General features: G+C 43.6%; 4 protein-coding genes across 4 annotated transcripts; 2 read left to right on the plus strand and 2 right to left on the minus strand.

Moving 5' to 3' along the window:
- Positions 1-10,032: 10,032 nt before the first annotated feature.
- Positions 10,033-10,644, plus strand: PHALS_08823 (CAP domain; the record flags this gene model as incomplete). The annotated part of the gene is made up of 1 exon (XM_024724241.1): positions 10,033-10,644. The coding sequence occupies one exon, from the start codon at positions 10,033-10,035 to the stop codon at positions 10,642-10,644; it is 612 nt and encodes a 203-aa protein (XP_024575138.1).
- Positions 10,645-10,777: 133 nt separating this feature from the next.
- Positions 10,778-15,036, minus strand: PHALS_08824 (Zinc finger, C2H2; the record flags this gene model as incomplete). The annotated part of the gene is made up of 3 exons (XM_024724242.1): positions 10,778-13,365; positions 13,675-14,230; positions 14,290-15,036. The coding sequence occupies 3 exons, from the start codon at positions 15,034-15,036 to the stop codon at positions 10,778-10,780; spliced, it is 3,891 nt and encodes a 1,296-aa protein (XP_024575139.1).
- A 1,232-nt stretch (positions 15,037-16,268) lies between these two features.
- PHALS_08825 (Ca2-modulated nonselective cation channel polycystin) lies at positions 16,269-18,386 on the plus strand (the record flags this gene model as incomplete). Its single annotated transcript, XM_024724243.1, has 1 exon — positions 16,269-18,386. The coding sequence occupies one exon, from the start codon at positions 16,269-16,271 to the stop codon at positions 18,384-18,386; it is 2,118 nt and encodes a 705-aa protein (XP_024575140.1).
- Positions 18,387-18,793: 407 nt separating this feature from the next.
- Positions 18,794-19,128, minus strand: PHALS_08826 (uncharacterized protein; the record flags this gene model as incomplete). The annotated part of the gene is made up of 3 exons (XM_024724244.1): positions 18,794-18,894; positions 18,963-19,060; positions 19,124-19,128. The coding sequence occupies 3 exons, from the start codon at positions 19,126-19,128 to the stop codon at positions 18,794-18,796; spliced, it is 204 nt and encodes a 67-aa protein (XP_024575141.1).
- Between the last annotated feature and the right edge of the window lie 2,123 nt (positions 19,129-21,251).

Here is a 21,251-nt window from a genome sequence, read left to right on the forward strand (position 1 = left end):
CAAAAACACTGAATCGTTTTCAGCATCACTTTGCTTCCGCGCATTGTTACGCGTCGTGCCAGAATCAATCAAGACTCCTAACGAGAGATCGTTATTCCTCCCACTCGCTGTGACTACGAGGAGACCACTTCGACTCGTGTCGTTAAAGAAGGACGACGATCCTTTCAGGGCTAAAACCTCGCGAGTGATCCTACCATCACATCCACAAGAGTTTATAACCTCCCCAGTAACCCGCCCTGCATCCACCGGGTACCGGCATTTTCCGAATGCCTCGTGCTATTGGTACCATGCGACGAGAACCGTGGTATTGAGAGTTTTCTCTCCCACGTGGACAATCTTGGCGGATGGGACCAAATTGTTGACATCCATAACCGCGAACTTGCTGCCTCCGAACAGTTACCGCATTTAAATCCATTAGTTCTGAATTTCCAGTAGTAGGAGACACTGCTTCCATCTGACTGACCGATCAACCACGTGCTTGGCGTTTTCAATTGTCATCACGCAATACAATCCTCTCAGAGACCTCGGACTCTGGCGGAAGACTTCAGTCTTAGAAAGACCTAAAGTGAGTCCTTGAAAAAAGCAGCGACCATCACTGCCTCTGGATGTGGTCTTCTTGCTATACTGGCACGAAGCCCACGGAGCTTCTGTAAAAGGTCGTACTATATGCTGTTGTGTTGACGGCATGACAAAAACACTGATCGTTGTCTAAATGCCACATTTGCCGGAAGGAACATCGATTTTCACGGTTTTCTTCAACTCTTGCCATGTGGCAAAGTAGCTAAGGTGGCTGGCTTCCCATGGAATCACCTAAATCTTTGCATGGCCATCTAAATGCGAAATGGCGAATACAACTTGACTACGGTCATGATGACTTAGTACCATCGCGATAGCGATGTCCATTTCTCCCCGTCAATACGCAGGATTTTCATCTTCGTTTCCGTAGGAGCTTTTACCTTGATTTTCGTGGAACTTTCATTGCGTACCGATGGTGCTACCACTACTTGTGGTGGAAGTGATGGAACTGGCGTCGGTACGTTCTGCGTAAAATTCAAATAAACCTTGCTTATATGCAGTAACATTTATTAAGCGTTGAGTTGTCACTCTCCGATCAAAACTCGCAACGTCACCACACACTCCCATTACTGATGTGTTAGGGGCAAATATTCCTCTATGTTGATCTGAAAGAGACCACTGCCTGTGGTTTCCTCATTATCCATGGATAAATTCATCGAAGAAGCCAGCGTTAGAATGACAACGAGTGCTCCAAGTGTGACGAGAAGTGCTCATCCGTGTACACACACTAACCGAGAGAGACTTGAATCAGTTGATACGCTTTACCGCGTATTGCTCACTTTCTGCGAGCCATTAATATACTTGTAAGATAAAAAAGGTAAAGTGGAATTTATTATGACCAATAAGCCTTAAGACTTCCCTAAGCTCATTAGTGCCCCCACTTTTGATATAACAGAATTGGGCATATACAACTATACAGAATATATGGTTAATAAAAACCACACACAAGTCTGTGACTCACACAACATGTGTAATGGGTTTGTGTAAAAGGGAGCTGCTCACTACAGTACCGCAAACACAACACACACGCTTTTGCGACGAAAAAGAGATTCCTGACGTAGAAGGAGAAGGACATCCCCGACTTGGACGAAAAAAAAACCTAACACCTTAAAGGTAAATTTGCAACTGAATTAAAATGAGTTAATGGTTCCCGAAAGGCTGGAACTTCAACTTTTGTTAAATTTATCCAGTAGAAAGGACCTGCTAACGCCACCCACTTTGAAAGACATAGACACATCGATCTCGTCACCAGTACAGATCCCCAAGAATGAAACAGCATTCTGTATCACAGAGAATGTTCGTGACTATATAAGATGTCACGTATGCATTTGAAAACAACATTCTGTAATATTCTATTTAATCAGTTTCCATAATACTAGCAAGCGATTCTCGTAGATGCGGACGACGTCGGAGGCATCAAACTCTAGGGCCTGACGAGGTTCCCACGTATCCGAGTCTGACGGATAACCGCATCACCGAAATGTATAAGCGTTGATGGTTCAACTTCCTTTTTCTATGATGACGAGTTAATCGATCTCCTTGATCAACGAAAGTTTTAACGACATAACGACGATGACCATGAGCGAAGATGGGGATAAACGTAAAAACGATTTAGTGGCTGTGGAAGTGGAAGAGCGCCCATCACAGGCAAATTTAGGCATTTCAGCAGCGATGCTCGAGGCATGAAGATCGCTGCGAGGCCTTTTGAACCTGTTGCAGAACTAGACTCAAAGCTCGATGTCCTGACTGATGGTTCCGCCCAACGTTCGGCTTTGGAGAGTCCCGTTTTGAACCAAGGGTAAACAGGTTCATGATGATATTGTTTGAATCCGGAAGGACAAAAACTTTTGTGAGATAGCTCACGAACACCTGTTGCGCTATGTTAAAGATTCACGCTTCGGTCTCGAGGAGTTCCGTAGTGAACATCTTTCTAGCCTTTGAGCGCTGGAATCAGTAAAGAAACAGTTCTTCGATGTCCTTGAACGCTTGTACGCCGAGAGAATATCCGGTGTGAAGAGTCGATTGATCTCCGCGATCAAATGGAGGAACTTCATAATCAGCTCGACTATTCATCAAACTTATAGTAGGATTGGCAGATCCACTTGGAAGGTACGACTTTAGCCTAACCGCATAAAATGTATGATGTAGGAGCATGCGTATAGGGAAGGCTGATGTATACGCATTACCACTGCATTTCAACACAATGCACTGTCCAAACAATCTTGGCAAAAAATCAGCTTTCCAAGTTGAGCACGGCATGTTCAGGAAGATTAATCGTGCTGAGTAGTAAAAGGTCATTGACCTCACACACTTAGTTAGTCTTCTTTTTGCTCTACTTTGTTGTGCTTTTTTCAGATCCTGAGCTTTTGCAATTGTATCTCAAACGAACCACACAACGGCTTGTCTCTTCGCAATAATGTCATCGAGGTGCTGTTCCTCACGACCTGTCATGTCGTCTAGCTGTCTCAATGAGTCAAAATTTGCTTTGAACTCTGTGACAGCATTGAGTTCTAACTGTGACTTTATAGCCATTGTTCCTCCTCCACTGAAGGTAGAGACTTCGCCCACTATGGAAGCACGTACTCCAGGATGAATACCATAGTTCACATAAATTAGCGAATGACCTGTCGAGACATGCGTGGAGTTGTTCAACGCAAACTCTGTAAGGGGAAACAACATCCCACTCTTTAAACGACGTAGCGTAACTACGCAGTACGTACTCCAGGACTCATTTCACAAGCTCTGTTTGACCATCCAATTCACGGTGTGCCGCTGTTGACATGGACAATTTGGTGCCCAATAGCCAAACTCTGCACGCCAAAGTTTGGGACTTGAAACGGGTGTCACGACTAAACACGATCTCAACAAAACGTTTATGCAGATGAAAAGCAAGCGTCTACAAAAATACATCAGCTGTCTCCCGGCAAAGATCTTATCCAAAACAAGTGCAAGATGATCCAGCTTGCTGAACCCCTATTAACACCTGTGTCCGTGTGTGTCACGAGGTAAGCAAAATATGATGTCCATACTCACAGACTTTTAGCTGTCATTTGGTACTGCCGACGACAGAAGTTGGGCCTGATTGAAGCCCGAAGGATTCACTCTCTGGCTGCTCTCACTAGTCCTCACATACTTACGCACCCACTTATACATGCCAACAGTAATCCGGAAAAAGTGACTCACGTATTTTTGCGGCCAAGATGGCCAGCCGAAGAGCTGTCATGGTTTTCACATTAGAGAGGATGGCGCAAACCATCGTCACCAGGATTAACTACCCTTGTTGTATCCCCGAGCTCAGCCGCTTGTTCATAATTCAATGTGTACCCCAAGACCGTAACTTGTGCCAGATGGAAGACCTTGCAGTGCTTTGTCGGAAGGGTCTTTAAAATAACTCAGCAAGTCCTGACACGTCTCATCAGACTTGTATCCTTCGAGACTTTCTTAACGCACTGTATTCGTTGCTTGCACTCTAATCGCTCAAACATAATCGCATTGTCGACATGACTCGCGCATGTGTCTGCTCCCGAACTTTGGACAATACTTTGAACGTCTTGATAACCCATCAGCTAAGATGTATGTCTAGCCTGGTTTGGAATGTACAACAAAGTTGTTTTTTGCAAAGCTGAATACCATCAAGCCATTTTCTGCAATAAATGATGAATCTTTACTGCCGTACGCTACAAGGCATGATCGGCATAGAACGCAAAATGCCTCTTCCAGCAAGTACACACGGAACTTAACAAAAGCATCTAATTGCTGGAAGTGCTTTGTCGTGAACTAAATAGCTGCATTTCGCGGACCGGAGTTATCGCGAATGATATGAGATAACTCGCTCTCGACCATCACCATCGTGTTGCACTAACGCACAAGCGATGGCATAATCACTTACATCGCAGACCACATGAAAAGGCTTATCGATGATTGCAATCGCAACGTCAGGAGTTTTCCTCTATGTCTTTTTTACTTCGGCAAATCCCGCCTGGTGATCGTTTGAGCTATTTCACTCAGCGCTCTGCTTTTAAGGAGTCGTTAGGGGTTGCACCACCGCTGCATAATTGCGCGTGTATTTGAGCCAATACTTGGAAAAGCCCAAACATTGTCTCAGCTGTTTCACATTGTTTGGCTCAGGCCAAACAATATTAGCTTTGCCTTCCGCTGGATTTACACGAACGCCATTCTTGCCCATAAAGCAGCCAAGAACGGGTTTCTAAGAAGACACAATTTTTTAGATTAGCGTTGAGTTTAATCTCTCGCATAGCTTGGAAGACCTGATAAAAAAATTAAGATGAACATCGACATCGGAACATCTCATCCGTTTTCTTAATATGAACGAATATATCGTCAAAGTTACTCGGTGCAAAGTCTGTCAATGGACGAAGAAGATTGATTTGTGACCAGTCAGTAAAGAGTCGCGGGAGCGTTCTTCAAATCTTGTAGAATCACTAGCCATTCCCACAGCAATCTCTGGGGGTACTGACAGTAGTTCGTTACGACCTACACTCATATGCACAGCGTGCTCGGTATTTATTACCGAGCATTGTCGACGAGCCAATTGACGCTTCAACACAAGTTGTAACGTTCGTGCGGACTTGAATAATGATCAAATCCGAAATCATTTTTTCCATGAGTATCCCAAGACGCTGGAAAATGCAATAAACCGTGCAATGCAAGAAGTTTCCAGCATCAAGCAAACTAAGTATAATGGCTTCGCACCGAGGCATAACGTGCCAGTTGACCGGTTCATGTGACGGTCCAGAGCCAAAGCACACCTGGAAATGAGTATCATCGCAGCGATGGAAAGTGTTCCATTTTGGAAAGCTGGGTAATAATGTCCTGAACTCCAGAGTGTGTTTTGCGATTCGGCAACAGATACAGAGTGCTCGTTCAGATAACCGCGGGCGTTATAAAGATCGTCGGTCTGATTGCTTCCAGGGGTAAGAAATGAGAACGACCAGTAGGGGCAGAGCTGCCTACTGTTCCCGAGATGAATACTGTGGATGCTGTGGATACACAGAACTCGGCCCTCGACGCGCATGATAAACATGCAGTTTTCACTATGAGTGATGGATGTGTCAGGCAAAGTGTAACTATGATTGTCCAAAAAAGTCTTTGTAAATTGTTTTGAGAAACCCTTACGAGCTTTGATTGCGCTGGTGCGTCAAACAACCATGTTCGAGCGGACGTTATAACTGGGCATGCTGTCAGCCTGTCCGATTGAAAGAAGAAGTAAAGTAAGTCGTTCGCTTGACAATAATGGTTGATGATTTCCGACTTTTAGACGAGTTTTTTTCTACCTGACCTCGATGACAAGTTTGATATCGTCTTAGGAATGCCATGATTGAAGCGTTATCAACCTAGCATTGACTGGAAGAATATAAAGATCGTCATCAACGTCGTGCAGCGCTAAATCGAACTGCAGAACGACGAACGAAACGATATGGGCATATGCATCTTTTGAAGAAGTTCCAGATATTTCAAGTTGTATTGTGGTGCGTGATGGCCCTCATGATCACAGGACAAGCCCACGAAAACGAAAGTAAAGACACCAACTGGAGGCGGAGCAGTCTGGCACGAGAAAAAGACTGTCTCCTTTTCAAGCAACATGGAAGTCAAAGCCGATGTTACTATAGAGAATAGTGGGAACAGAGACAAGAAACCATTCCGAGAGAAGACTAAGAAGGCCTTTACGAAGGGTTTCCCGTCAAGTATTTTTCGTACCTCTGATTTAGCTACAAGCTGTATCATGAAGGTAGTGTTCAAAAACAAGACACTTCAAGCGAGTTGATAAATGTTATGGCCTACAATGAAGAAGGTGACGTCGATATATCCGTCACGTGAAGATTCAAAATTGTCCAAAATCAGTCAAAGACTTGTTTACCTATTCGTTGATAAGCGAGAAGATGCTAAAGCGTAGCTTAACGATAGGCAAAATTTCGCAAACATGTGCGATCGTCGAAGAAGATACTGACGATGATATGAAAACTTCGGAAGTATCTGATGAGAAAACACGGAAGGAAAAGTTTGATGAGCAGTCGTGGGACGCTATAAACTCGAACCCACCGCGTATGTCAAGAAATACGTTGAAATATTCCCAGACGAGGTGTCGGACGAATTGCCTTCTGACTGATGCATTTGTCATTTGATTGACATTTTTCCTGGTACGTAGCTTTGTGTCACACGGCAGTGGTCGTTGCCAAAAAAAGAAGTCATTGCAATGAAGCTCATGTGCATGAAAGTAAGTCTGCGCATTGAGGTCCGATCCTCTGTGTGAGGAAAGCCATACGTGGTTGGCGCTTTGCTTCCGCTTTCGATAAATTGATCGATGCGACCATACATTCCCAGCTCCGGTTCCACGCAAGTATATGCTTCTTAGTAAAATGGAATGGCAGTACTATTTTCAGTACGATCGATCTGAAGGATGGTTTCTACCAGATACGAATGCGCGACGATGGAACACCACTAACAAAAACTCGGCACGTGCACGGAACCCACTCTGTGATGGTTCAAAAGCCTTCGTTAGCTCGACTTTGAAGTGTTCGTAGCTAGGAAAGCAATTCAGATCGGCTAAACGCTTCCCATACGCCCAAACCATTGCAAGACTCATTAGGATGGATATAGCGAACAACACTTGCTGCAAGGGGTCTCGTAGCTTGATTGTAGTGATTGCTACATCCTCTCGACAAACAATCGTGAGAGAGGCTCCTTCTCTTCATCACGATGCAAAGACACATTCAATATAAAGGCATCGTTCTATACGAAGACAATGAGGCAACGACCTGCTTCCGAGATTCCGTTATCTCATGATACATGAATCTAATGGCTACGTTCCCCTGGCCATTCGGAGAAGACGACTGCAGTAACATGACAGCTGCAGCTCCTCCGATATCTTCTCGCGTCCGCTCGAGTGCCATTCTCATGTGATGACAAATGAGGAAACATCTAATATGTCAACACCTCAGTTTGCAGAACTGATGGACCGATAGATACCCGAACTCCTTCCGCGTCGCTCGGACAAGGACAGGAGTATGGCTTGGACTGGAATGCGCGACGTGCTCAACAGCCCGCTCGTCAAAACAAAACCGAGTGTCGTTAGACCGCTCGAAGTGCTACCAGGCGTAAGAACGTGCTGCTCACAATCAGTCCCTCGAACATAACACACACGCTTGTGTGACGAGGAAGCGAATCCAAACGTGGACGGAGAAGGGCGGTTCCAACTTGAAGAGGAGGAAAACGACTAAATACCTTAAGGTGAGTTTGCAACTGAATTAAAAATGAGTTATGGTTCCTAGCTACATGAAAAATACCCAAGGGCTCTAAGAGGTACCGGAATAAACATCATGGGTGCTGAGGTTTAAGATCAGATTCAACTGATACAAGATCTTCAGTGTACGGAGAATTCAACACTCGAGGAAAGCATCTATAAGAAATGAATGGATATCGCCACTCACTTCTAGACACGACGGTTTCGTCAACATTACAGATCCTGAAGTAGGAGCCAGCATCCTGTATCATACAGAATAGTTGTGACTCCATGTAAGAAATCACGTTTACATTTAGGAACACCATACCGTAATATTTTTTATAGATTCCCACAATGCATACATAAGGTTCATAAATGACCCTTCATGTAGTGGCTAAGTGTATCCCAATACACGACGGGCTGATAGAAATTTGAGCATACAACTTCCTCAAAATCTGGCGGTGCAAATATCCGTGGTATCTTCGCGACACAGTTTTCATTTTCAAGAAAAATCTAAGTACAGTACCTTAGTGATCATTCTCGCACACATCCTTCGAGCTTGAGGGTGTCTAACGGGTGTGCTTTTTTGACTAAATAATAATTTTATGACCATGTCATTCTCTATCAGACGGCGAAACTTAGATTTATATGTCACTGCTCTGGGATCTACATTTCAGCTTTACATTTGAGCCATTTTTGCTTCCACTGTCGACCGGTTCAGAGGATTCTGGAGGTGTCTTACGAGATCAATCTAGGAGCTGGTAAGCCCTAAAAGGCGAGCGATTAGCAGTGTTGGATCATGGGCCACCAGACATCTACTTTCTTCGGGACTTACGACATGCTCGCGTCGATCGTGTCTACCTGTCGTAATTACACTTCATTCGACACCTCGTAGTCCATCCTTACAGGGATTTCTCTATCAAGACACAGCTGTCGGATTGACGACACATGCTAAAAATTTGTCTTGTCCTTTGCAGACAGAATTGTTTGACCAAATGAAGCTGCTTAAGATCGCACAGAGAATGGTTTCATACGCTTCACTCGGGAGCGGAGCTGAGAGTATCTCAAGTAGATAAATACCTTTTTTTGCTCTTATGTAATCTCAAGAGCGACACATATAGGCTGAATTGGGCTAACACTTACTATAAGTGTCCACCGCCGCTTTTAGCAATTTCCACACTCGAGCAAACCGCACAATCTTTAAACTAGAATAGAAGGAGTCAGCGAAGGTGAGTCTAAATATAAGTTTGTGTGTGTACCGCCGTGATGGCGTGGTCGATACACCGTCTGTTTGACTATTTCAATAAAACTATACAAACTAGAGTAACAGTCAAGTGTTATCTTTTTAGAGTTCAATCGTTTTGGCTCAAATTCATAGTAAGTATAGACCCTGTTACAAATGACTACCTCGCGTCCTTTGGTTGGCGAAAAAGATATCAGAATTTTTATGTTTAACATCTAATTAGCTAACCCTTCTTAGTCCACGTTGTAATTTAACATCATTTAAAAAGCATATTTTGATGCGATAATCTAGACAACAGTTTTGTAAATTGGCTAAAGCAAATTTTTGCGTTGTAGCCATGACGTATCTGACAATTTACAATGGTACGCAATGAGCGAGATATCCAATGGCGTGCTTATTCTGGAGATTAGTATAACTTTGTGTGCACCTGTAAGCTGGATCGTTGCATTAGTGCTATGCTACCTAATGCATGTAAGAAATTTTATTTTATCGTATAGCATAGTAATCGAGCTGTAGAAACGTAGAAAGATGCTACAACTCGAACTCCACACACCCCTTACTTTTAAGATACTAGAAAAATAGACTCGTTGCTAGATTCTGACTGAATTGAAATTGTTCATCGCAAAGCTTAACGCAGTAATGTTCTAAAAAGAAAAATAGGAATGTTTATTCCAATATTACATCGTGTAAAGTGTTGGCAGTGCATCCAAAAGGGGCATTCCAATGGAGAAGTCCTATACTTTGAAACACTTCAAGTCCTATCAAACTCAATATTCTATTATCTTTTGGCTGTAGTGAGTCAACCTCGAATCATTTACGTGATCATGTGAGCTGAATCCATAATTTCGTGCGGCAATCAACCCTGCTACATTAATTCAGTTTTCAAGTCTTTGCCAGTCACCGACATCAACTCAGTCCTCACTTGCAGTCACTAACGTCCATGTCGAACCTTTCATTCATTTTCGCTGTGATCATGACTCTACTCGGCAATACAACACTAGCTGATGTCAACATGGGAGCTAGTTCACAACTTTCGCTGCAACTCCTGCCAATTATTGGTGACGCCCTTTACGAAGACATTGATTTGTCAGTTTCGACTGCCAATCTTCCAAACAACGTCAACAACATCACAAACGCTGGAAATTTCTCGCGGAATTTGCAAGCAGTGAGCTCATCCGACGGGATTCAGGCAGACCTGCTCAAGGCAGTGAACAGGGAACGTGCTGCTTATAAACTCCCCCCATTGTGTCTAAACATAAAGCTGAAGGAAGCTGCCCAAGGCCATTCGAACGATATGGCATTTAAAAATTACATGAGCCATCAGGGTTCTGATGGTTCGACAATGTCGCAGCGGCTCCAAGAGAAACATTATGACAGCACAGCGGCCGGAGAGAACGTTGCTGCTGGCCATAATTCGGTTGATAAGGTGATGGAAGCATGGATGAACTCGCCAGGCCACCGAGCTAACATTTTACGTGAGAAATTCACCATGTTTGGCTGTGGTTACGCGTACGATTCAAACTCTATGTACAAAATCTACTGGACGCAGAATTTTGGTAAAAGCCAAACGGAGAAATGTTCGTAAGTAAAATGGGAGGCAGAAGAATTTTGCACTTCACTTTTAGATATGGCCTGGGTCTTCGTGTGCGCTGGGTAATAAATTGACCACTTTTAATACACTTTCCATTCTCATGCGCTTCCTAGCAATTTCCTTTTAGTTAATATCTAAGAAATCTGCAATAGCTTCCACACAAGCGACAAATGACTTTCGTCCTCGACGCAGCGGCCTCGTCATCATGGTCGTTAGAGTCCAATAGAAAGAACGGTGTCGTGCCACCTGAAGTGTCAAACTCGGAAGCTGAAGCCCCGCAGCCCATACACTTCCAAACTTCCATAGCCGAAATGCACCGGAACGAAAGAAAACATCTTTCTAAAATATGCCGAGATGCACAGAGAATCTCGAGTTCGCCAAAAGGTACACTCTTTTGGCAGATAAAACACGTTTCTCGTGACGGTGGTATAGGCACAGCTGGTTTGATTTCATCAGCTGTCTGTTCGTTTGCTTTTGCCTTCACATACGCAATCCATACAGCAGCGTGATCGGGTGAGTCCAATTGAGTATAAATTTGCGTCACAAGAGTCTCATGACAGGACGTCAACGGATCTTGCACACTAAGAAAATCAGCCATTATCAAAGCACTGATAATTTCCGGTGGCGAGCCATTGAGGTGGTCACTGAGTACCTTATTTTTCTTCGTAGCCGCGGCCACAAGGGCAGTCAAACATCGCGTAGCCCAGTATACACCTAGTGTTCGTCGAAGCTTCACTAGCGCTAAGTTGTGGGCAGCTACTAAATGATCAGCCGGTGTGACTGCACTGCGCAACAATACCGATGCTTGGAGATAAAGTGGGATAGGAAGGCACATATTCTGTTTAGCAGTCGAAGTAGATTCGTCGTATATCTTTTCAAGTTCTTGGCAGAGATGAAGATAGATCGGCTGAGGCGCGAGCACATTACTGTTGTCGGTGTCATTTGTGAACTTGTTGAGTACACTGGGAATATCCAAGCTTGAAGAGCCGTTGCATGACATAATGGCTGCATTATCGTTGTAGCAAAGCCAAGCAACATCCATAAAATTGCTCACAGATTGACTCTCATTAAGAATGCGGCACACCATCTCTATCATTTGATCGCAGTTTTTTACCCATGGCAACGGAATGTACTCTAGTGAGCTTGAAACTCGACTATAAGAAACGTCAGCCTGAGATTTACGGTTCGGGCGAGAAGCAGGAGGCACTACAAACAAGCATGCCAACAGTGCAGAACTTGGTGACAGGGCCAGACCAAACACCGGATATTTACCCGAATTTGCCGCAGTAGTCGTCGTAGTACATCCCGAATCTTCTATTTCTGACTTGGGCGGGACGGCGTCACTTGAGTACACCAATTGACCTGTTTTACTCCATACTTTAATCGTGCCATCCACAGCAGCTGAGGTAATGGCGTCCCCAAAATAATCTATGTCAAGACCAGTTATATTGCCTTCGTGAGCATTCCACTTGACATTTGGCTGCGTCTGTTTCTTTTTTTTCAGATTCCACACAGAGATTGTCGATCCCGATGCAACAATCAAGTCATTAGTGGGACTATCTGAAAATGTCCAGTGACTGCCCATGCACAATCCATAAATTGGCTGAGAAGAAGGAGCCACGATGACGCGTTCTATCGTCAATTCTTGTGGTGAATCATTTGGCACATTTTCCGTAACTGGAACTTTCACAATCAACACACTTCCTTCTGACGTTCCTAGCGCTAATCCAAGCTCTTTTTGCGTTTTAAACGCGGTTCCGTATTGATGCATTTTCTGCCAAGCACTTGTTGATACCCAACCGTACTTGTCCGTATCAATCCACGCAATCGGAGCTGTTGAAAGAAATGGTTCCGATTCGTGGTCCTCTACAAATGAGCGATACATGTATGCCCAGATAGTACTCACTTTTCGTCCTGACAGCGCGATTAGCGACGTAGTAACTTGCTTATCCACAGTCACCATGAATGGTGACCATGCCATGGTCAGGGTCGACAATAAAGCGCATTGATGCGTATACTCAGCTATAGAATTTACAGCAACAGAACCAACCGTATCGTCCATTTTCCGTGTTCTAATCTTTTTGTCTCCTCGTGGTGTTGCCATTGCTGTACTTGGTGGTATGGTAGTAGAACGATTATCATGGGATGGTCCCAAACGGAAGCAATGGCGTTGAAAAAATGTAAATAAGTTTTCGGAGAGAACAGCAACTTCGCTCCAGTTCATGTGGAAGCTCGATGGAAAGTGCAGACTCAGCCTAGACGACGCTGTGAGTGCTAATAAGGCACATGAATTATTTGGTGCGGAACCTCGAGGTCCCCATTCGGCGGCAATGAAAGCAGCTCCAGCGTTTTTGGACAGAGACAGCTCCTTGGGGTTGTGTTGGTGACGATCGCTCTCGTTTAGTAGAAGATATGTGGTACTGAGTTGTGGCAGTCCAGCGTCGAGCGACTTGATCACTCGAGGTATCGCAACCGGGACATGCTCATTGATTGGAGTTTTCGGTAAAAATACAAAGTCTTTCGAGACGGCAGGACCATAAGGCTGATACATTTCGAGTTCGCGACTGCGGAAAGTGGCGACGAGGATGCTTGAGTCAGATACGACAGCAAGTCGACCGTCCTCGGACCATGCTGCTCCTCCAGGGATTAAAGGAGTTCCAGGTATTCGCTCGCGAGACTCGACATCCGTTGGTAGCGGTTTTACTGCTGGCACTTCTTGATCAATGGTCATCGATAAAATGTGACGTGTGACAAAAATTCAAGTGATGTACAATATAACATGTGTTATTCACGATTTCTGTGATCATATTAAACTCTCGCTTTCGCTCTCGGTATCGCTTACATACTTGTCTCTAGATATCAACTTAACGCCACTATTAGTCCTACTGGCTTCCGAAGCTATGATGTCGTCACGGCCGTGGTTATCGTCACTGTGACTGTCGCTATCACTACTAGTTTCGCTGTCACTATCGGCAGTATTGTTGAAAGCGTTAGATTTGAATTCATTCTCGCTGGTGCTCTCACTGTCGCTGACACTGATAATCATGTTCAAGCTTTTTGGAGTAGCTTTTAACGAGTGTCTTTCTTCATCATCACTTTCACTGCTTCTATCGCTATTATCAACATATGCTGGACGAGAAACATCGAGCCCAAAATTGCTATCCGTTTCGCTGTCGTCACATCTTCTAGACTTGAAAGCTGCATTGTCGTCGCTCTGAAGATCGACAACATCGTGTTTGTTGAGTGTGTTTTCTTTATCACCCTTGCCATTTTCAGGTTCCACATCTCGCGCATCACTGTCAGTGTTAACAAGCTTTCGATTCTTCAGTAATGAGAATTTACCACCAGTTAGTACTTTCGATTTGACGTCGCAGTTTCCTCTCTCAATTTTCTTTTTCTTTTTTTTATTGGCATTCACGACCACAATTTCATCCTCAGAGTCATCACTTAGCACTATAATACGTTCTTGCATTTCTTGGTCATGTTTTGTGTCGATTAAAACAAATTCAGGCTCAACGTCGACTTTGTCATTGACGCCAAATGGAAATAGCGAGCAAATGTCTTCTCGGTCTGTCGACGTCTACAGTTGAAACAAACATATTCATAAGACTTGCATCAAATCAACACTTAATCACATACCAGCCAATTTCTGCCTCGCTCAATTGATGGACAGCCGTCACGGAAGCCGCGACTTGAGGCAAGAAACCTCAGTCCCGAGTAATAGTGCTCCATTGCAATCTGAAATTGCCGCTGCATCTCTTTCCATCCATTTCGTTTCACTAGCTGGTATCCTGCTTTAAACAGTCGGTAAGGGATACCATATCGATCCGGATTATTAGTCCACAACTTGTCCCGCACAATCTTTGCCTCATCATCCAGTTCGCTTGTCGACTTCCAAGGGGTGGGTGGACGACTTGGGACCATAAATTGTTGAGCTGCATAAACTGTAGCAGGAGGAAATGCCAAAGTGCCTTGCTGCTGATGAAAAGTGTCATTTACCACGCGATTTGTTTTAGGATTCAGACATCCATGTATCTCTAGTTGGTGTTCGTACATGTCTATGAAAGACTCAAATTCAATCATACATAATTTAAAATTACAACGGTAGGGCTGCAAAGATGTGCTCCACTGTCGAAGATACTGACAGGACCAACAGACGCACAAAGCGCTCATGTTTTTACCAACATGAAAGTCTTCATCCATGTCTTGTAATTTTTGAAGTGGATCGGACGCATCAACTTTCAATCCATGACTTGAGCGTCGGCGCTTCAGCCGCTGCAGTCGCTTCACTACGAAGTGGCAAGAAGGTCTATCGGCATGAACGTGACGATTTTTTGTTGCCAAGTGTATTAAATTCTCGACGGTTTGAGGGTGCAATAGCGTCATTGGTAGTGTGAGTGAAATGTTTAACGACTTACTATATCTGCGGCGTCTATATTGGCACTTTGCTTGGACATGTTTTGTGTGGTGTTAAGCACACCATTCCGCGGCTAAAAGAACAAAAAAGTTTGGATTCGCCAAGCGAGCATTAAACTTGCCAAGGTGATGCCGAGAGTGCGAACCACATAGTTCTCAAAATATCGTGCAAGGCGAAAGAGGTGGTAATCGATCATCTCATTCAACTAGAAGTAGATTCTAAATTGACCTCCTTATTGTTTGTATTTGCCTAAAGATTTCCTCATGTTGTAAAGAGCCAAAAACCGATCTGTTCACGTTGGGTTGCATTACCAAAAAAATCGCTGCAAGCTTAATCCAAGTTAGCGATGTGGTTCTCATACTCACTCAACCATCATTTGGGCTACGACGAGAGTGTAAACACAGAAATCGAAAAGTAGATTGGGAATTAATTAAGAATAAACGTGAGCATCGTGACTACGTTAATATCCTTTAAAATTGTCATACAAATGCATAAAATTGATCAGCACTGTTCAAGCTCGTAGATACAAACATCGCGAGACAAGAGGGCAGCTGCTGTTGCGTACCATTGCACACGAAATCGATATCGTAACCTCACCATTCGCCCCTAATATTGTAAAAGACGTATCATCACGATGCATTCACAAAGCATATCAACTATATCTATAGTCAATGGAATATGCACGTTACCGCACTTTTTGAATAGCACGTCAGCGACAATAAAAATTTGTTCCTGTACCACAATAACCACAAGCTGCTTATCGAGTGTAAGTGGATGCTTCAGTACTTCGCATGCGGATGAGTTTTACTATGAGCTTTCTACCATCATTTGGTATCTTACTCGGCCTATACTGCTACGGCTAGCAATTCTCATTGGAGCCTGATTCTACTTATCATGAAGCACATGATCAATTGAATGAACCACTGGAACAGTCATTCGACAAGCAAAAAACCGCAGAAAGGAATTACAGCGAATGCAGCAAAGCTTTAATTAACCGACGACTTCACAAATAGAAGTGTCTGTTCGACGCTGCAGCTGTCGTTTTAAAAAGGTGACATATGAGAATCAAGAGTGTTACATCATTACATCACATACATCTGTTTGTCTTCGATATTCCAGGGAAGGATGTCGTATACCACCAAAGCAGAATTCTATCCCATGTCTTTCGTAGTATATCCCGTCTGACTTTGCAATTTAAGTGATGGCGCATGGACGTGACAAAGTTTTATTGCTTTCGCCGAACCCGTACGACAACACGGAATTCGATTTTCAATATCATATAGAAACTCTTGCCAGCCCCAAGACTTGTCATTGTCGCGAAGTTTCGGTCCAATCTGCTCTTGACAAGCTATGGTGCGACGAAAAACATGCTGCAGATATGAAGGAAATTAGTTTCGCCATTATGTCATTCTGCATCTTCGTTGCAGCAATGTATTTGCACATTCCGACCACGAGCATGTACTACCAAAACAATGCTCTTTCATCAGGATCACGACAGTTGTCCACCATGAATAAATTCCCAGGCAGATTTATGGACATTGAGACTGTTCCTGGCATCTTTTATTGGCTGAACAGCTCTCTGGTTCCGCAAGTTTTTGCTACGGACGGCTACAATGGAGAAGCTCTGTCAGAAGATGGTTATGGTCGCATTGGGGGAGTCAATAAAGTTCTTGGAGGAGTTAGCTTTCAGGTGACGCGCATGGAACCTGAAGCTTGCGACATGCCAGAGATCCTGGAACCGCTTTATGCGAAATGCTATGATGAATCTAAAACGACAATTGAAGAACTTTTCATCTCCTTTGATACCAATGAAACCGATGCGAGTGCGATTTTGGCGAAGAAGAAGGCGGATGGAGGTTGGCTCAACACTGCGACGCAACAACTACTAATCACAATCATCACGGTCAACGGTGAATTGCCTGGGTACGCAGTGACGAAACTTCAGCTCGATTTTAGTCCTGGTGGATTTATCGAGCCTTACATTTCAACAACTTCAACATTACTGGATCAGTTCCCAAACGCAACCACCATCGCACTGGATATTCTCGTGCTTCTATGGTTCTTCCCTTGGGCGTTGATATCAGCATTAGGGTTGGTTGTAGTACGCCATATTAAGACGACTCTAGATTCATCAAGTCGTCATTTGAACGAACTCATTGGTCATGCTGGAATGGCCATTCGATTTTGGGCATTTCCTGATGGTTGGTTTGCGATTGATGCACTGAGAAGGCCTGTCGTGTATGCATATTTTGTCACCGTCGTCATCGCACACAATGCCATGACCAGCACAAGCTTTCGTGCAAAATTATTAGTGCTTCGAAACACCAGTCAAAACAAAGACGAGATCAAAATGACGCTTTTAGAAGTCACGGAATCGTTTGAGCATATCGTTAATTTAACGACGTTACTTCGTCTTCTTGCCACGGCTGCGGTATTTGTCTTAGGACTTCGCGTACTAAACACTTTTCGAAACCATGTTGGATTGAGTATTCTCACTCGCACGATTGCAAGTGCAGTTCGGTCATTCCGAACGTTCTCGGTTATTTTTGCTGTTGTTTTCATTGCGTTTGCTTCGACTGGAACAGTTTTGTTTGGCACCAGTGTTGAAGAATTCTCGTCTTTCTTTTACTCGATGAAGGCGTGTGTCAACATGTTATTCAATAATTTTAATATCAAGGTCATCGATTCGATTGACTTTTCGTTGATTTATTACTGGAGCTACATGTCATTGATGACGTTTGTTCTTTTAAATATCGTTTTGGCAATCGTGGTGGATGCGTACAAAGAGGAACGGAAGAAAAAAGACAAAAGCAAGTGCTGGGTGTTTCTACGGGTCCTCAACCACGTAATTCGACAATGGTTTGCTCCATTGACCTTTGTGATAGCCACGGTATTCTGCTGTGCACCAAGTCGACGTTACTCTGTCGTTTTTTGGGGCAGAATCCGGACCCATGTGCTGCGAGAAGCTCTTGCTGATAGACTCGGCGTGATGCCTTTGGAGTGGTCTCCGCAGACAAAGCTTACATCAACTTTATTGAAAACACTCTTTCCTGATGCCACAGTCCAGGAATGTGAAGCAACGCTTCAGCATCTAACGACTCAACACATAAACAAAGACTGCTGTCCTATCTCTGAGGAGCCACGATTAAGGAAACTTTCCAGTGCATGTACTTCGAACAGCTTATTGAAGTCACCAGCAAATGAAATACGTGATCACTGTCACGACAGCGACATGGCGATCAGAAATTTATCATCCCGTCTTCATGTGCTTGAGCAAAAGTTAGACTTTCTGATCGAAAAACTCACGAGTATCTCTTAAATGCAATACTTTCATATCTTTGTCAAAAAAAAAAACGCGTACATTCACGAGCGTTAAGGTATTCCTAAGATCTCTCTCTATGCACAACGATGGTTTGCGGGATTACTCGAGATTGACTTTTTCTTTTCCGGTACTCAAGATGGCAAATGAAGATAGGTAGTTGCAGCATGGATAGAAATGAATAAGATCTTGATAAGAGCATCTGATGGAGGTAGCTCCATCTATAGCTAAGATAGTCCAACGATAAATAGGACGCTTGCATCTTTTGCTGATATCGAATTAAGCCATAATTTAAACGCACAATAGTCTGGTAACACCTTGAGGGCTAAAGCACCAACGATTGCGAATTCCAGCAGATTCTTAATGAAACTTCGTCAAACGACTACTGTCTAGCTCACGCCAAGTATCTACCCCATAATAATAGATGAAGCTGCTACTTCCATAAAGTGCTCGGATGCTGTTGATGCACGTTCCTCGATTAGTAAGTAATGCTTTTTTAGTTTCACACCTGTATGCTACAAATGATTATTTTTCACTTCATCAACGACTTCAGCATGTCTTACTTCCACCGTGTACCTTTCTCGCAACAAAAAGAGAAGCTGTAAGCTTCATATGCCGATGATACAAGTACAGCAGTATGTCTATCTTCATTCTCACGTTCATTGTTGATATCACTAATTGCGCCCATTCGTGAACTCAGGTACTAAATAATGACCTCATAAACTGTAATCCCTTACCACATTGTTACAATTGAATTAACCATCCCTTGTCATGTATCGCCTCGATAGTACGCTACAAATTGTAATTCAGCCAAAGTGTTACTTTGCTTATTGAACTCTACATCACTCCAACTATCAATATACTACATAATAGAAGATTTTATCTTATACGTCCATCCCTACGAGCAAAAACCGTCGATATCGAACTTCAATTGAGCAAATTATCCCGAAAGCTGTTGAGCTGGACGTTAAATTTCGGATGCAGAAGTAACACTTCGACATTTAGATTGGGCCGCGTAGTTGAGCCACTACGGGAGGGACATTATCTTTTGCTATGGTTATATTTCATTGACTTGTCGTTTGAAACGTGTCGACTATTGCGAAAACTGGCTGTACCAATCACGAAGAAGATTATCCATTTTGTGCTAGTCACATTGCAACAGTACGCAATCGTAGTGGGATCATTGTCATGTTCATAGTAGCCAAAGTATAGTTTGGCACCAAATTATAGAAGAGTACACTACGTCAATGTAGCTTTGTAGTGGATAGTTTTCTTCTGAAGTTAAACCCGCCGAACGAGCTTTCACATTACTCGTACTACCTGCTTGACCGTGCCAACGTTTGTATAAGTAATTTCTCATGTCATCTATTGCGTAGACGAAGCTGAACACCATCATTTCTGAGGCTATTTTAAATATCTATAGCTTTAATCGCTAAGTCGCCAAAAATTATAGAAGTGTCTTCCTTAAACAAATAATTGTCTCTTATTTATCGCGACGTCAATCGCAGAAATGTACTGGTTGCTTGGTTGAATACTAACATTTTAAACCTAAAATTGGCCCACTCTATTATATCAGCGATTATCAGACGGGATCGCGTTGGATTTACACACATATTGGGAGCTTTATGCTCACTGTCTGCGAGGCAGTTTGTGGATGTTTCGGAGACATAAAAATTCCGTGTTGCGTTAAAATATGAAAATGAATTGAAAGATAATTGACTTCGGGTCAGAGTGCAATTGTGTCCCTGAAAGTATTCATTGATAGAGTAATGAGCTGGAGTTATGAACAAGTCATCGTATCTCTTCTTCGTAGCTAATACAATTTGTTTCGCCCTCTTTGCATACAGGTTCAAGAGCAGTTTGCGCTATTCGTCGCTCCATATGATCAGCACCGCAGGTGGACTTATTCACACCTATGACAATCGTAGATTTCGAAGCGTGTGTGTTGAGTTTCATATACTGATGCGAACAGTATCCTATTGTAACGGGGTTACACATACCCTGGTAACAGGTGTGTGTCACACCAGATGGGCATGGTGTGACCACATCCAAACAAGAATACGGTAGTAATACATGTATTTAGATTTTACTATACATACTTAGGAAAATCTATGCATTTAAAATTCGGCGGCTTTGCCGCAGATAAAAATAAATAAAGTCAGTTTTGAGTTTAAACCGAAGAGTTAATTAGCCTTGGGTAACTGCACATAATATACTACACCGTCGTGAATACGTTATTGAAGACGCCAACTCTAACAACTCACTTGCTCGTAAGGCTATAATTCCTCTCTGGAGTAAGCGGATTACGATCCGCTACACTCGTACTTGTTATGAGTATAGAACGAGAGGTCGGTGACCTAACTTACGCTTCTTCAAAGCGCAAAGGTACGGCAGCCCCGCTGCACTTGGTAGCACTTGTAATCAATTTACACCTGAGTCGTTTAGACTGATCCTTTGTGAGAATGGAACAATTTTCTTCTTTGCCCCAGGGCATGCAGGACGGGCTTAAAAAGCCGATGTCCTTACTGGGTCCTGAGGGCGTGCAACACCATACTGCGGAAGGCCCCGAGGCAAATAATGCGCGTCTAGAGGCGTTTTCAAAGTACGAAAACGCGCTGCTAGAGCACCTGCAGCATAAAATGTCTACTTTATTTGCGTCTATGACGCCACCGCCAGTAACGGATGACTTTCTCCGCTTAAGCCGCTCATTGTGAGCGTTAATGTCTTTGAGGGGAAGGATGGAGAGAATCTCCTGCTCCGGGTGAGAGAGGCCGAGATGGCTATCGCATCCACCATGCTCCAGACCAAGCAATAGCGCGTGGCGCTAGCCATCTCAAAGCTCGGTGGTCGAGCGCGAGAATGGGC

Source organism: Plasmopara halstedii (assembly GCF_900000015.1).
Source record: "Plasmopara halstedii genome assembly, contig: Scaffold_323, whole genome shotgun sequence".
In the NCBI taxonomy this organism is placed as follows: domain Eukaryota; phylum Oomycota; class Peronosporomycetes; order Peronosporales; family Peronosporaceae; genus Plasmopara; species Plasmopara halstedii.